At 40.2% G+C, this 16,334-nt stretch overlaps 1 protein-coding gene across 1 annotated transcript in view; it reads right to left on the bottom strand.

Moving 5' to 3' along the window:
* Positions 1-16,334, bottom strand: part of dlg4a (discs, large homolog 4a) — a gene marked incomplete at its 5' end in the record, with an annotated part of 163,705 nt that overhangs the window by 22,097 nt on the left and 125,274 nt on the right. The window contains 3 exons of the mRNA XM_079419726.1: positions 262-398; positions 2,585-2,754; positions 15,357-15,481. Coding sequence (XP_079275852.1) covers positions 262-398; positions 2,585-2,754; positions 15,357-15,481 — 432 coding nt within the window. The remainder of the gene's footprint in view (positions 1-261; positions 399-2,584; positions 2,755-15,356; positions 15,482-16,334) is intronic.

The raw sequence follows: 16,334 nt of genomic DNA, 5'->3' as shown, positions 1-16,334 counted from the left end.
GTGGCACCAAACTAAATAGAAGAAAGTGTGGGATTTATGTACATCAAAGTAAACTACAAAATTTATTAAATTGATTGCTTTTTTCTTTTGCATTCTTACATGCACAACCTGCCTGTATTTCCTACTGTGAGCAGCAGGTGGCGGCATTGAAGAGCCAGTACCACACAACAGCACAGCTACAGCTATGATGTTCCTTCAGTATAATACAGACTATCTTTACACATGTCAGTCCTCATTAGCGATGTATATGTGTTGTCTTACCGCCAGTATTTTATCGCCGATCTGTAGTCGCCCATCCTTATGAGCTGCTCCTCCTTCGATGATCTTTGTGACATAAATGCTGTTGTCTCCAGGGATGTGCTGGTTCCCCACACCACCCGCTATACTAAAGCCTAGCCCTGGGACAGTAAAGGCACAAGTGACATTTCTCTTTATGAACAAAGCTTTCAGTTCAGTTCTTTTTTTTTCTGGAAAAAAAGATGCACTAAGTGACAATTTGGATGTTTATCTGACAGTTGCAAAACCACTTAAAGGGATAGACAGTTCACCCAAAACTGAAAGTTCTGTCATTTACTCATCCTCAAGTTGTTCCCGAACCTGTGTGTAGTTAGAATAATGTTGGTAACCAAATAGTTCACAGCAACCATTGACTTCCATAGTATGAAAAAAAAAATACACTATGGAAGTCAAAGGCCAACGTCAAATGTTTGGTTACCAACATTCTTCAAAATATCTTCTTTTATGTTCAACATAAGAAAGAAACTCATACAGGTTTGGAACAACTTGATGGTGAGTAAACGATGACTGAATTTTCATTTTTGGGTGAACTATCCCTTTAATAGAGGGTAATAGTGGCTACTACTTTTTTGGCAGTGTTGGTTCCAGGTTTTATCCTTTATTTTTCCCCTAGGGATTTTGAAAATGTGTTAAAGTGATATAAAGTGATACAATTCTTGAAATTCAGACAATAAAATCAGCAAGGATGATAAACTCACCCTCAAAGCATCCTAGGAGTATATGACTTTCTTCTTTCAGACGAATCCAATCGGAGTTATATAAAAAATATAGTTCTATGAAAAATTGTCCTGGCCCCTCCAAGCCTTACAATGGGGTATTGTTAAGCACTGCCTTTGACACAGTCGACCACACTGTCCTGTGCCGTTTGGACAAATGCGCAGGCAGCAAAGGGAAAGCTCTAAATTGGTTTCAGTCTTTCCTAGAAAATAGATCTTTCTCAGTGAATATTGGGGACTTTGCATCTAGTACAGCTTCACATATGAGTGGAATCCCCCAGGGTTCCATTTTGGCTCCAATGTTATTCTCCATTTATATACTGCCATTAGGTTCAATTTTTAAGAAAAATTAAATTTCCTTTCACTGCTACGCACACGGCACTCAAATTTATCTCTCCTTGAAACAAGATAAACACTGCTTAAACTCTCTACTATCCTGCCTTAATGATTTAAAGGCATGTAAACTTTCTAAACCTAAATGATAATAAGACAGAGATTATTGTATTTGGGCACATTGAATAAAAAAAAATAAAAAATTTAATCTTGGCCCTCTCTCTCCATATGTAAAACCCTGTGTAAAAACCTGGGAGTCTATCTGGATGGTGCTTTGAAATTCCACATCCAGGTCAGCTCTGTGGTCAAATCTAGTTTCTTCTAAGAGCACAGGCAAAGGTGAAGTCTTTTCTGTCTTTTAAGACCTTTAAAAGGGCTATTCATGCCCTCGTTACTTCAAGGCTTGACTGTTGCAACACATTTTATTTAGGGATAAGCCAAGGTTCACTTTTTAGACTTCAACTGGTTCAGAATGCTGGGGTTAAAAAATATGAACACATCACACTGACGTTAATGTCATTACACTGTTTGCCGTTCCGCTACAGAATTGAATTTAAGGTCCTTTTAATGGTTTATAAAGCTCTAAAAGGCTTGGCACCGTCTTACCTTACTGATCTTTTGTAGTAATATGACCCAGGGACCCACTTTCATTTTCTTATAATATGCATTTATTTTTACCTTACTTGCTTAACGACTCCCAAACGATTCGCTCAAAGATTCATTTTTCCAAACCCCTTCTTTGCATGATGCTAATCTGCGGTGATTGGTCTGATTGGTCCCATTTTCATTTCAGCATGTCTGTAATGCCCGATAAAACCAGCATTCCTGAGCTCAGTGCTGCTTTGTGTACAGTGTTACCGGGGAAACCACTATTTTTACCGCTCCAAAAGCGGCACCTAATGGCAAAGAATGAATTTGCATTTTCATTTTCATTCAGACCAACACGAAAAAACCAACAAGTGGATGGGCAATATGCTAATGTTTCATGTTGACATCAACCTGAAACAGCTTGGGATTCATTTTAAAAATGACTTGAGTCATTGTACATGGTGCACTTTCAGATTTAAAACTCTGCAGGATGTTTTCATTCACTTAGAGCTGTGTTACACACTGCATGAAAGGTAATTTTCAAAAAATCCATAATGGGGCACTTTAATGTTGTATTGCCAAACCAATGATCACTTAGTGCATCTTTGATGATCACATATGTTTTATTACTATAACTATAAAATCCATACCTTTTGGCCCTTTGATGAGCTTGAGTTCAGTGACTTTCTCAGCAATGGGTTTCCTGCGTAATACATAGAGTCTGACGATGGCACCTGCCTCCTTGAGAGCCTCCACCGCCTGACTGTGGGTCACCTCCCGAACATCGACGTCATTCACGAAGAGAATACTGTCATTTACTCTAAGACAAAGAGAGAGGAATGGAACATCTGTGAGAAACTGCCAGTGCTCAGCCATATATGAGAAACTGCCAGTGCTCAGCCCCGAACTGCCAAAATACAGACATCACATGTCCAGGGCTCGCAATATTTCAAAATCCCTGGTAGCCCTTCGGGCAAGTACTCTTCAGATTTTGGTAGCCCGAAAATTAATTTAACTAGCCCAAATAAAATAAAGACCATAAATGTCAATCAAAAACATTTTCAATACACAAATATCAACGAATATCAAGGAAAGAGTTTTATTTTACTATTTACAAGGTATTTTCAGAATTATGAAAAATCTAAGGCAATTTGAAAATGTATTTCTTATACCATTTAACGTATTTAAAACAGTCTAAGGCCTTAAAAACTCTTCAATTTAGTTGTATGAAATTTAAGGACCCGTGGGAGCAATGTTCCCTCTAATGTTTTTTCTTGCCGAGCAAAACTTTTCTCTATTGGGTGGACATTTTGGTCACCTGAGCAAAAGCATTCTTTATACCAGACCTGTACAGCACGCACACAAAAAAGTGTGTAACTTTTAACTTTAATGTGCTATTTATATTTGATTTGACCCTTGATGTGTCACGGTGCACACACGAGGAGGAACTAGAAACACGCAGACGAGGATATAACTTCAAATAATAGTCTTTACTGACGACATCAAGGCAGGGCAAGACAAGGCAAGGCTGACACAGACAGGAACACCAGGGAGTAACGAGTAGACCAGACGAAATCAAACTCAACAGACAGGACTATAAATACACAGGTAAATCATAGATAATGAGACGAACACGGCTGGATAAGAATTAACTAATGATTACATTTAACAAGGACAGGAAACAAACCAAATATGGAAACATGAGGCAGGAACACATGACAGAGGACTGACATGATGTAACTAAATGATGTACATTTTAGGTTACCTGAGAAAACATTTTTACTGTACAATACACTGCAGTTCAAAAGTTTGGATCAATACAGTTTTTTAAAGAGGTTTATTATGCTCATCAAGGCTGTATATATTTTATAAAAAATACTGAATATTATTTCACAAAATAATATTGTGAAATATTATTGCAATTTTAAATAAATGTTTTCTATTTTAATATACTTTAAAATGTAATTAATTCCTGTGAAGCAAAGCAGTATTTTCAGTGTCACATGATCCTTTAGAAATCATTCTAATATACTGATTTATAATCAATGTTGGAAACAGCTGTACTGCTTTTTTTATTAATTTTTTTATACTGTATTCTTTGGGACCTGTGATATTTTTAAAATATAAAAAAAGTTAAAAAGAACAGTGTTTAGTCAAAATAGAGATTTTGTGTTACAATATAAACTATTCAAAATTTTGGGGTCAGACATGTTTTTCTTTCTTTTAAAAAGATACTTTAAAAAAGGTTAAAGAAAGTTAAATAAACTTTATTCAGCAAGGATGTGTTAAATTGATAAAATTGATAGTAAAGACTTCTATTGTTAGAAAATATTTCTATTTTGAATAAATCCTGTTCTTTTAAACTTTTTATTAATCAAAGAATCAAGGAAAAAATAAACACAGGTTCCAAATAAATATTAAGCAGCACAACAGTTTCAACACTGATAATAAATCAGCATATTAGAATGATTTCTGAAGGATCATGGGACACTGAAGACTGGAGTAATGATGCTGAAAATTCAGCTTTGATCACAGGAATAAATACTATTTTAAAGTATAGGTATTAAAATAGGAAACCAATATTAGAAATTGCAATAATATTTCACTATATCACAGTTTTTTCTGTATTTTTGAAATTAATACAGCCTTGATGAGCAAGAGACTCAAAGTCAAAAACCTGATAAATAATTGACCTTGTTTTTGAGTCTATAATATAGGCCTAACATAATATTTTATCAAAACAAACTATTTAAACCGATAGAATAGAATAGAATATAATAGAATAGAATAGAATAGAATAGAATAGAATAGAATACAAACGGAAGCAAAACTTAAGCTGAGATCTGTAAGTTAAATATTTAAAAAAAACGTGAACATATGAATTCTTCTATAGCTGTCTAAACATCATTATGAAGTACAGTTTGTACAATACTCTTGTGTACATGTTTCAGAGTTTTGTTACCGTTCTTTGCCCATCCTCCGCTATTTCCAGCACTTAATCAAGCCACTCTTCTTTAATACATGAGGACGTTTTATTTCACATCATTGCGTTTGCGTTGGCTCTCGTGTTTAGTGCACCGCAACTATTGAAGTATTCAGTTTCTACTGCGACTCATTTGGTGCACATCGTTCTCTTTATATGAAACCTGTAAACCGCATTCACCGGCTCTAACTCTGTCCTGACATCAGCTCTATAGCGGTTTGCCCGAGCATTGCTATTATTTTCCTTTTACTAGCGGCATTCAATCAAATGGCTTCCCAACTCATTTTTGTGTTCAACGGCAGCAGTTAGTAAAATTTGGTAAATTCAAATCCAGCACCAGCGCCATCAGCACTGGAGCTCCTCAGGGCTGCGTTCTCTCCCCACTGCTGAAGTTTGCAGATGACACCACACTGATCGGCCTCATTCAGGATGGTGACGAGTCTGCTTACAGACAGGAGGTCAAGGAGCTGGCTGTATAGTGCAGTCTTAACAACCTGGAGCTTAACACGCTCAAAACTGTGGAGATGATCGTGGACTTCAGGAGAAACCCCCCTGCTCTCCCCCCACTCACCATCATGAACAGCACTGTGACTGCAGTGGAGTCATTCAGATTCCTGGGTACCACAATTTCTCAGGACCTGAAGTGGGTCATTCACATTGACTCTACTGCCAAAAAACCCAGCAGAGGTTGAGCTTCCTTCACCAGCTGAGGAAGTTCAATCAGCCACAGGAGCTGCTGAACCAGTTCTACTCTGCCATCATTGAATCCATCCTCTGCACTTCAATAACTGTCTGGTTCAGCTCAGCTACCAAATCTGACCTCAGAAGACTGATTTTTTAATCATTTGATCATTTAAAATTTGCACATATCAGACCTGTACACACATAATTGTCTATATTATATATTGTGTTTTTGCTGTTTTGTACATTGCCTATTTGGATATTTGTATATTATTCTTTTATTATCTATGTGCTGTCCTGTTGCTGTCTTTCTGTTGCACTGTGGAGCTTCTGTGTGGAGCTTCTGTCACTAAAACAAATTCCTTGTATGCGTAAATATACTTGGCCAATAAAGCTCATTCTGATTCTGATATGAACCTTTCAACTAACAGCTGCCTAAAAATTTGAGATTTTGAATTTAATTTTTTTTTTTTTAGTTTCTGGCAACATATGGCAACACTGGCATACAAGATACAAAATATGTTATGTTCAAATTATATTAAGTTAAATTTGACTGTTTAGAGAGATTTTATTTCTCACAGAATACACAACCACACAGCTAATATACTGTGTTTACATACTGCAGCACGTTAAGGCAGTATTTACACATGAACAAACTGGACTAAAATTTGGCCATTTTGAGATTCTGGACATCAGGCAATAATCATGGCCTTTTGCTGACTGTCAGAAGCTTTAACTCTGCCTTGTATCAGCTCCAGAATCCAATGACAGACTTGTCCATGTATAATAAACAAGTTCTGTTTTCAATTTCATCCTGCATGCAGTTTTTTTTTTCTACATCAAAAATAATGTTATTGGATGGTTTATGGGTTTTGGCATATTTTCTCTTTCTGCTGAAGACTGAAAGAGAAGTATTTTATCACATGTACGGCTGAAAATTTTCAGTGACAGAACCTCTGGCTGTTTATATTTGAATTTTTTGCTGGTTCAAGTACAAGTACAAGTATTTTGATATGTTTTTTATTTTGAAAGTTCTTGTAGTTAAGTATTGTGCCATGCTTTGTGTTTATGACTTGCACTATTAAAAATCATAGTGATAGCAGAAACTGAGTTTTTCTAAACTTGAATCAATTGAGTTTATCAAAACTTGAATCAATTGCAAAATGATTCACTGTACAAAACAATTCACAAAACAATTGCAAACAGTCAATTAAATCTATTAAATGCATTGTACAAAGTTTAACCCTATAAAGCTTGCTGTATTTTTGTCTAAATTGTCAATAAACCAATTTTTTTTCCCAGATTTTTCCATTATTTCATGTCATGGCTTTACAGGTTTAAATATGAATTGTCTGTATATTTTGTGTTTATTATAATATAAATAGAATTTGTGTTTTATTGATCTGTAGTGCTTATTTTATGTTTTTAGGTACAGTTTGGCTAACTAGGCCAGTTGGAAACATATCACTTGCTATTAAAACTGAACCTACATTACAAAACTGACTAGAGATCAGTTTCATGGGATCACCAGATCAGCGGTGAATCCTTGTGATGAATCATTTCAACTTTGAAATGTTTGTTGTAAGAATATGTTTGATCAGTAGGAAATGTGTTAATAAAATTGCATCTGACACTTTGGCCCTAATGATAAACCACCAAGAACATATATGAATATTTATATAACAGTAAAATACAAACAGTATGACATACTGTTTTAAAATGCGCTAAAATTTGTGATTCAGTTTGATACGCTTGTTTGAAACCCTTTTGTGAAGCACCATGTGCTTTGTGTTCACCCGTGACATTTGTTTCTGTCGTCTTGTTTTTGCCTTATTTGGGTAATTCTAGTTACATCATGCTTTGAGATTTGAAAGCTACGGGGGAGGGTGAGATTAAAGTTTGGCTTGTTCTTTACACAAAGCTATTGTACGACTTTAGAAGATTTATATTATAGTACATGAGTCATTTTACAGTACATTTAGTCCTTAGTAGAGTTCAACAGCACCGGCCCCCATTTACTTTCATTTTATGTAAAACAGCAGCCAGGACATTCTACTAAACGTCATGTTTTGTGTTCCAAAGTAGAAGAAAAATAATACAAGTTAAGAACAAGATATGAACATGTGATAAAATAATAGTAATTCTTAGATTAATTGTTTACTACAGCAGCATTATGCAACTGTAATCGTGTTTATGATGGTACAGTAAACTATACCATGTTCGCTTTTAACCTGCTCTTTTCTCAAGCAGAGCATTTTCTCACAGAGCTCAACAGCATCTGACAAAAGACATTTCACTGAAACTGACAACTCGACAAAACACCACAAATATTCCTTAGCTTTCAGAAGTGCAAATGCAGCACTAGCTGTGCTGTCACCCAGAAACATAAAACAGAGATTACAGAGAGTGGGAGTATAAGGGCCATCATGCCATGACTGACTGTCAATACAGCTTTCTGGAAATAACTGCTCATAAATATTCATCATAAAGCCCTTTAATTACTGACCACCAAGAAAGTAGAAAAACAGAATTAAGGTATTTTAGATTGGGGTTCTTTTGTATTGTTTTTGACTGTCAGTTTTGTCAGCTCTTGCCTATTCCTTAGTCTACATGGACTACAACAACTTCTCCATACACTATGAAACACATTACCCAGAACTAAGCTGGAAAACAGGTGAAGGCCTTTTAGTATAATTGTAAGAACTCCCACTTCAGGTCATTCATGTGTCTTTATACTGCGAAATCTTCAATGATTTTTATAAAGTAAATGTAAAAATAACTTTTATATTGTTTGTAATATTTCTAGACTGGACTGAAGCAGTTTTACTTGATTATTAGACATAATTTTTAGAAAAATTGTGTTAAAATGTGAGTATCAATGATCACCCATCGGGCTTTTGGGGAACATTTATTTGTTCATCTCTCAATCATCAATAAATAGCATTGCATTAAATGCTTTAAAAAGAGCTTTGATCATAAATCTAAGCATTTAAATATCATCAGGGCAGGGCAGCTGGGTAAAACGTTGTGAATGCAAATGCAACTCTGCAATTCAAATCACTCATAGGTTTAATATGCACATAAACGAAAGCTCTGTGTCAAAACTCTGTGTTTTTTACTTATATGTTATGTCCATGGGATTCTGTATTTGGCACATGTAAACATTGTCACAATCTTTACTTGCACATAAAGATTGCGGGGAAGTCGTGGCCTAATGGTTAGAGAGTCGGACTCGTAATCGAAAGGTTGCGAGTTCGAGCCCCCGGCCGGCAGGGATTGTAGGTGGGGGGAGGGAATGTCCAGCGCTCTCTCCACCCTCAATACCACGACTGAGGTGCCCTTGAGCAAGGCACCGAACCCCCAATTGCTCCCCGGGCGCTGCAGCATGGCTGCCCACTGCTCCGGGTGTGTGTTCACGGTGTGTGTGTGTGTGTGTGTGTGTGTGGATTTGTTCACTACTCACTGCTGTGTGTGTGCACTTGGATGGGTTAAACGCAGAGCACCAATTTCGAGTATGGGTCACCATACTTGACAATACGTCACGACTTTACTTTTTTTTTGCATAATAATAATAAAAAAAGACAAAACACGTATAAATTATAAAATTTAACTCTATGATGTAAAATTTTGCAATTAATCTGCGAATCACATGCGTGCCGAACCGTGGGTCCTGGTCCAGTTGGATCACAGATCAACTACAATCCGTTCAACCCCTGTATATAATATAATAATCTGATAACTTGCCTGTACTATGTACGTACTTGCAGTGCAGAGAATGAAGATACATAAAGTATATTTTCAAAGTATTACATTAACTCTAAAATAGTGAGTGTCCGCATTCTACAGTAAAATCACACTGTGGGGGGAAAGAAAAATGCTTCTGTCTCTCTAAACTACAGTCCATTTGGTCCCAGAACTGCCATTAGTAATGAAGCCCAACTGTCTGCAGAAAAGAGCAGAGGACAGCATAAAAAAGCTGACAGTCCATCAGCTCTGACTGTGTGTGTGTGTGTGTGTGTATATTTGACTCAGGGTGTGTGGTTAAAGGGAACAGTTCCTTCATCATTAACTAACCAACATGTCACTACAAACCTGTATGATTTTGATGAACAGATTGAAATAAATCATAATTCACTGACAGTCTTCACCTCCAGTGAGCTGTGAACCACTCCAGCACCGATCACTCAAGACTGCTGCGTTATTTGGATCACTGAATAGCTTCGACTCTATTCATTTGGAACAACATGACGGTGAGGAAATAATGTCAGAATTTTCATTTTCGGGTGAACTTACCGCTCTCAAGCTACTATTTCTGTCTATCTCTTCTCTTTCTCTGTCTCTCTGTTTTTCTTTCTCTCTGCTTAATTTCTCCTACAATGTGAGTGAATTTGTGTGCACGAGTGTGGATGTGCTGGAATGCTCTGGGGTAAAACTGCATTTGTTAGCAGGAACCCCAGCTGGTCCCATTATAAATGCATCACTAATGCATCCACAGAGATATTTAACTGCGACTATGCGATTATGAATGTGAGCATACATGTCCATATACAATACACATACAGTGACCAAAAATTTAAAGCTGTAGTCTGTAACTTTTGGCGCTCTAGCAGTTAATAAACAGAAACAGTCTTGTGAAAAAATATTGTAGCCGGAGATACTTCTCGCTGTTTATGTCTATGATGAATCATGCAGGTACTGGGCTACTCCGAAGCGGGTCCACCAGTACCGGTCTGAAATTGTCTGGATATAAAAACTTATTATAGGTGTACAATAGTGATTTAGGATAAGCCAAAAACATGGAAAAAGTTACGGACTGCAGGTTTAAGTCTACAAAAAAACAAGTGAAAGAAAACAGACTGTATTATATGGAGTCAATATAATGCCACATATATATGCAAAAGAATACGCAATGAGCAGAAGTTCGCAATGGAGATCACTAAAATCCAATTTACAGGTCTACTAGCATTTTCAGCTCATCAGTGCTTTTTCCAAAATGTTGATAGAGCATGTGCTCATGGTTGCCAGGTTGGCCGGGCCTGGAGGCCGAGGTGAAGCGCTTCTGCCAGGCTTGCCCCGTCTGCCAGAAAACATCGCCCCAGACACCTCCCCCCACGCCGCTCATTCTGCTGCCCATTATAGAGGTGCCCTTCGAGAGCATCGGGATGGATCTGGTAGAGCCGCTGCCGAAGTCAGCCCGGGGACATGAATACATCCTCGTCGTGGTCGACTACGCCACCCGGTACCCCGAAGCAGTCCCTCTCAGGAAGGCCACCACAAAGAACATCGCTCACGAGCTATTCCTGCTGTTCAGCCGAGTCGGCATTCCGACGGAGATCTTGACTGACCAGGGAACACCGTTCATGTCCCGGATAATGGCTGACCTCTGCCGTCTGCTCCGGGTAAAGCAACTGCGGACGACCGTATACCACCCCCAAACGGACGGGCTCGTCGAACGCTTCAATCAGATCCACAAGCAGATGTTACGACGGGTGGCAGCAGAGGACAAACGGGACTGGGACCAGATGCTGCCCTACGTCCTCTTTGGAATACGGGAGGTCCCCCAGGCGTCCACAGGCTTTACACCGTTTGAGCTCCTCTTCGGTCGGCAACCTCGCAGCCTGCTCGACGTAGCAAAGGAGGCTTGGGAACACCAACAGCCTGCCCCACACCGGTCCCTGGTCGAGCATATCGTCGAGATGAGGCAACGGATCGACTGCGTCATGCCATTAGTCCGGGAGCACCTGGCAAAAGCCCAGCAGGCTCAACAGCGACACTATAATCGTGCAGCTCAGCCTCGGGAGTTCCAGACAGGCGACCGCGTCATGGTGTTGGTCCCCACCGCAGCCTGTACGTTTCTGGCCACCTGGCAGGGGCCGTATACGGTAGTCGAGAAGGTGGGGCCGGTGACGTACCGGGTACGGCAACCTGGGAGACTGAGCCCCGAACAGCTGTACCATGTCAACCTGCAGAAGAAATGGGTGGGGACCCGGGAAGAGAACGTTGCCCTTGCCGCCGTGGAGCCTGTGCTGATAGACACCAATCCCGGATTGTCGGCGGCACAAAAGGCTGAGCTGCAACACCTGGTCAGTCAGTTCTCAGATGTGTTCTCCACGGTCCTCGGGCGAACCAACCACACTCAGCACGACGTCAAGACGCCGCCTGGAGTCATCGTGAAACAGCGGCCCTACCGTATCCCAGAGGCTCGTCGGCAGGCTATTGAGGACGAGATTCAGCAAATGTTGAAGTTAGGGGTGATCGAACCATCGCGCAGCCCGTGGTCCAGCCCAATCGTCCTGGTCCCGAAGCCGGATGGCACCCTCCGCTTCTGCAATGACTTTCGGCGCCTCAACGAAGTCTCGGAGTTTGACGGTTACCCAATGCCCCGGGTGGATGAACTCCTGGAACATCTGGGAAGGGCCCGGTATATTTCCACCCTGGACCTGTCAAAGGGTTATTGGCAGGTACCACTCTTCAAAACTGCAAAACCGAAAACTGCCTTTTCGACCCCAACTGGACACTGGCAGTACCGGACCCTTCCCTTCGGCCTGAAAGGGGCACCAGCCACGTACCAGCGGCTTATGGACATCATCCTGCGATCCCAACAACAATACGTGGCGGCGTATTTGGATGATGTGGTTATTCACTCGGAGCGTTGGGAGGACCACCTGGACCGTCTGCGGAGGGTGCTGATGGAGCTTCGAAGGGCTGGACTCACCGCCAACCCTCGCAAATGTCATCTGGCCCTCTTTGAGGCAAAGTACCTGGGCTTCCAGGTTGGACGGGGCCTTATCAAGCCGCAGGAAAAGAAGATAGAAGCCGTCCACGCCACCCCTAGACCTGGCACGAAGTCTCAGGTATGGGCTTTCTTAGGGTTGGCGGGTTATTATCGCTGCTTCATCCCTGACTTCTCCTCATTAGCCGCCCCCTTGACAGACCTGACCAGGAAGGGGTAGCCTGAGCGCGTCGCTTGAAGTCCAGAGGCGGAGGAGGCCTTCCAGCGGATCAAGCGGGCCCTGACCGAGGAACCGGTCCTGCACGCCCCCAACTTCGGCTGCCCCTTTCTGCTGCAGACGGATGCGTCCGAGACAGAATTGGGAGCCGTCCTGTCCCAAGTCCAGGAGGGTGAGGAACATCCTGTCTTGTTTATCAGCAGGAAGCTGACGAAAGCCGAGAAAAACTACGCCACGGTCGAGAAAGAGGGTCTGGCCATAAAGTGGGCAGTCCTGGAGCTGCGTTATTACCTGCTGGGCTACAAGTTCACCCTCCTCACTGACCACGCGCCCCTTCAGTGGATGGCCAGGGCCAAGGACACCAACGCCAGGGTGACACGGTGGTTCCTCACGCTCCAGGACTTCAGCTTCATCGCCCGCCACCGAGCCGGAGCCTCCAACGCCAACGGGGATGAACTCTCTCGGATTTGGTCAGCCTTTGCAGGTCTGTCAGGGGTCACTCCCCGCCCACCCCCAGTTTCCCCCTTGTTACGGCCGTTTGTTTCCACCAGGACCAGGACAGTGCTTAGGGGGGGGGGGGGGTGAGTATGACGAGCGTCCCGAGCACTCATCAGCGTTGCCCTGGAGAATAAAGCGAAACACCTGCACTCGCTCATCACGGCTGGATCGGCCACACCCATATAAGCCGCGGAAGACTACTACATGGAGAGACTGGCCTCCATGAAGCTGAGGACTAATGTGATATCTCTCATTGACTCTTTCAGATTCCAGCGTGTGACCGACCCAGCCCTGCCACGAGCACAGCACCGACTCACCGCACCAAAAGGGAATCACTCACGGAGAGCACCGCACCACCTCAGCGAACCACTCTTCACCTGGCACCTTTTTATTGTTAATAAATCCACCCTCCGGGGTATTTATTTGAGCTCTCCTTGTCGCGTGATTCTTCCACCCGTCACAATATCTTTTTATACAGGCTTTTTTATGATCTGTATTATTGAGTCTCTACTGCATTTTACTTGTATATGTACAGAGTTTGTTGTGTGTTTTTGTTTTATGCTGTGACTTGTATTTTTCATTTTGTGAGGTGACCTTGGGTGTTTTGAAAGGCGCCTTTAAATAAAATGCATTATTATTATTATTATTATATTATTATTATAAGATAATGCAAATGGAAAAATAAATTGACAGATATAATTAATAAATTGCGAACAGCAGAAATCTTGATAGTGATTAAAATACGATTCATTGTGCATCCTTACTTAAGTTGCATTTAAATTATATGAATATCATTGTAGAGCCTTGCACGGGCCTCAAATTTAGGCCCTAGCCCGGCGCTGGCCCGAGACGCTCAGGCCCTAGCCCGTGTCCGACAGCTCATCAGAATTACTGGCCCGAGCCCGTCTTTTTTTTCCCCCCTTCTCCAAAAACGGCTCATGTTTCAGCTATTAAAATAGTTTAGTTTTGTATGTAATGGCAAAGTGATTATATTTCATTTCGTTTTTTTATTAAGTACAATTAGAAAAACGTTCGGAGCAGTTTTTGTTCATTAAATACGTTTTTTCTTTCTTAAAGTAATGATCAAGCGGCCAGCAGAAACGATCAGACCGGCAGGCTGATCATAGCTAATGTTTGATCAATTTAGCCTTCTCGATTCATAACAACTTGCCTAAAATAGAATCTATAGATATACTAAAACAGTTCAAGCATATAACAATGTTTAAACGTTAAACCTAGATAAATGTGCGTTGCATCCAATAATTTGTGCAGAGAGTGGAAGCTAAACCTCAGGACATGGAGGCAACAGCGCAATCAATTGCATTTTTTCAATGGAAAAATTATTTTGCTTATAAAGGTAAGAGTAATACATAATTCAGAACTGTAAAGGGTCTTTTATAGGTGCTTTTATAAAATAAAGAAAACAATGATGCGCTTTCTGCCGTCTCGTCTTGAACAGGAGCGCTTCACAAAAATGAACCGGAAGTCAGCGAATACATGCCTCACAGACATGATAAATATGTATATAGAAAGCTTTAAATTACTACTTAATGAAATAAATCAAATCAAAAACAAAAACTCTTTCATTATAATCATAATCCGTGAAGATGCACTTCTCTCTAAAGGTGCGTCTAATGAGAAGATGGCGAATTAGGATCATCATCTTCATCCTTGCGACACTGACACAGAAAACACTAGTTTATTAGTAAATAATTCAAATATCTCCTTACTATTTCTCCCGGACACATACATGGTAATTACTTTTGCTGGGGCTTTACGGCAAGCTTTATTGCATGTATTTGAAGCAGAACTCTTCAGCTGCACTGACGGCACGCACCATACATGCTGCTGCGGGACACTAAACACCGTCGAGCCGCTCTTGACTGTCGTGGTAGCACGCCTCGTGTTGTTTCCACCAGCGTGGCAATTTTTTTCTTTACTAATTGATGGATGTCTAAAATATATAAAAATAAGGAAAAGCCTAAAACAGGCCCGAGGCCCAGCCCATGTCTAAACTATGACATGAAAATTGTCCCGAAGCCCGGCCCTAGGGACGTAAAAAAGTCGGGGCCCATCAGGCCCGGGCCGAAATGCAGGGCTCTATATCATTGCATTAGAAAATATCAAAGCAAGTGGCATTCATTTCAAAGAAAAATACAGTATTTTATATTTTTCACAAAAAGGTTTTTAAAGATAAAACAAATAATGTTATCTATTGCAATGACATTATACATTTATAAATGTGATTTAAGTGTATAAATGCTTTATGGGGCCATTGTGTATGCAATCCACATACAGGCTGTGTGTTACCTGAGTCTCCCGTCTTGTGCAGCGGCTCCTCCTGGAATAATCTTGGTGATGAAGATGCTGGGGTCGTCTCCGACATGAGGGTTGTCAGTCCCTCCAGCGATACTGAAGCCTAGCCCAGAGTTCCCCTACACACACACACACACACACACACACACACACACACACATACATGTCTGGCTCATTTGACAGAATGAGAGTCCCTCATTTACATACAGTGAAGCTCTGCTATGGGTGCCAACATATATTTACATGCATTAATTTAACTTTAGATATCAAATGCAGTTTATTAACACTGAAATGTTATAATTATTCATTGTGAAAAAGAATATTATGGAAGTAATATACTTAATTTTATATAATATTATTATATTAATTAATTTATTTATTTTTTGCCGTTTTTGACTTTATGATAATAGGACAGTTTAGAGTTAACAGGAAGCGAAGTGGAAAAGAGAGAGAGGACAAGACCGGGAACGGTCCTCGAGCCTGGATTCAAACTCGGGATGTCCATAGCGCAACGACGCTGTATGCCGGCACAGTGCTGAAATATAGTTAAGTGTGAGCTGAATGTGATTTTTCAGACACTTGATTGCACTTAACTGCAATTAAATAAAAATGTATTTAAGTTTAAATTTATGTTTAATGCAATAAGGTGAACTTAGTGCTTTTGAATCCCCTTAAGTACATATTTACATATAATTTCATAATTATTTTATTGTGTTAATTTAAAATGTACTTCTGAACATACTGACAAGTTTTTATGGTAAACTAAAATATACCTTAATGTAATTTCTATTGAAACTTGTATTTCATAATTACACATTTGTAATGAAGTTGAAATTGAATACATTTAAAATATATTTCAATGTCATACTGAATAGCACACTAAAGTTAAATTAGCTTATAATAAAATTATAATCAAGTACTCCACTATGTTAGTCAATACATCAAATTAAGTATGCTCCCTTAATAATCAAC

The sequence above is a fragment of the Barbus barbus genome (assembly GCF_936440315.1).
Source record: "Barbus barbus genome assembly, chromosome: 6".
Lineage (NCBI taxonomy): Eukaryota > Metazoa > Chordata > Actinopteri > Cypriniformes > Cyprinidae > Barbus > Barbus barbus.
This window is presented reverse-complemented; position numbering and strand designations above follow the sequence as displayed.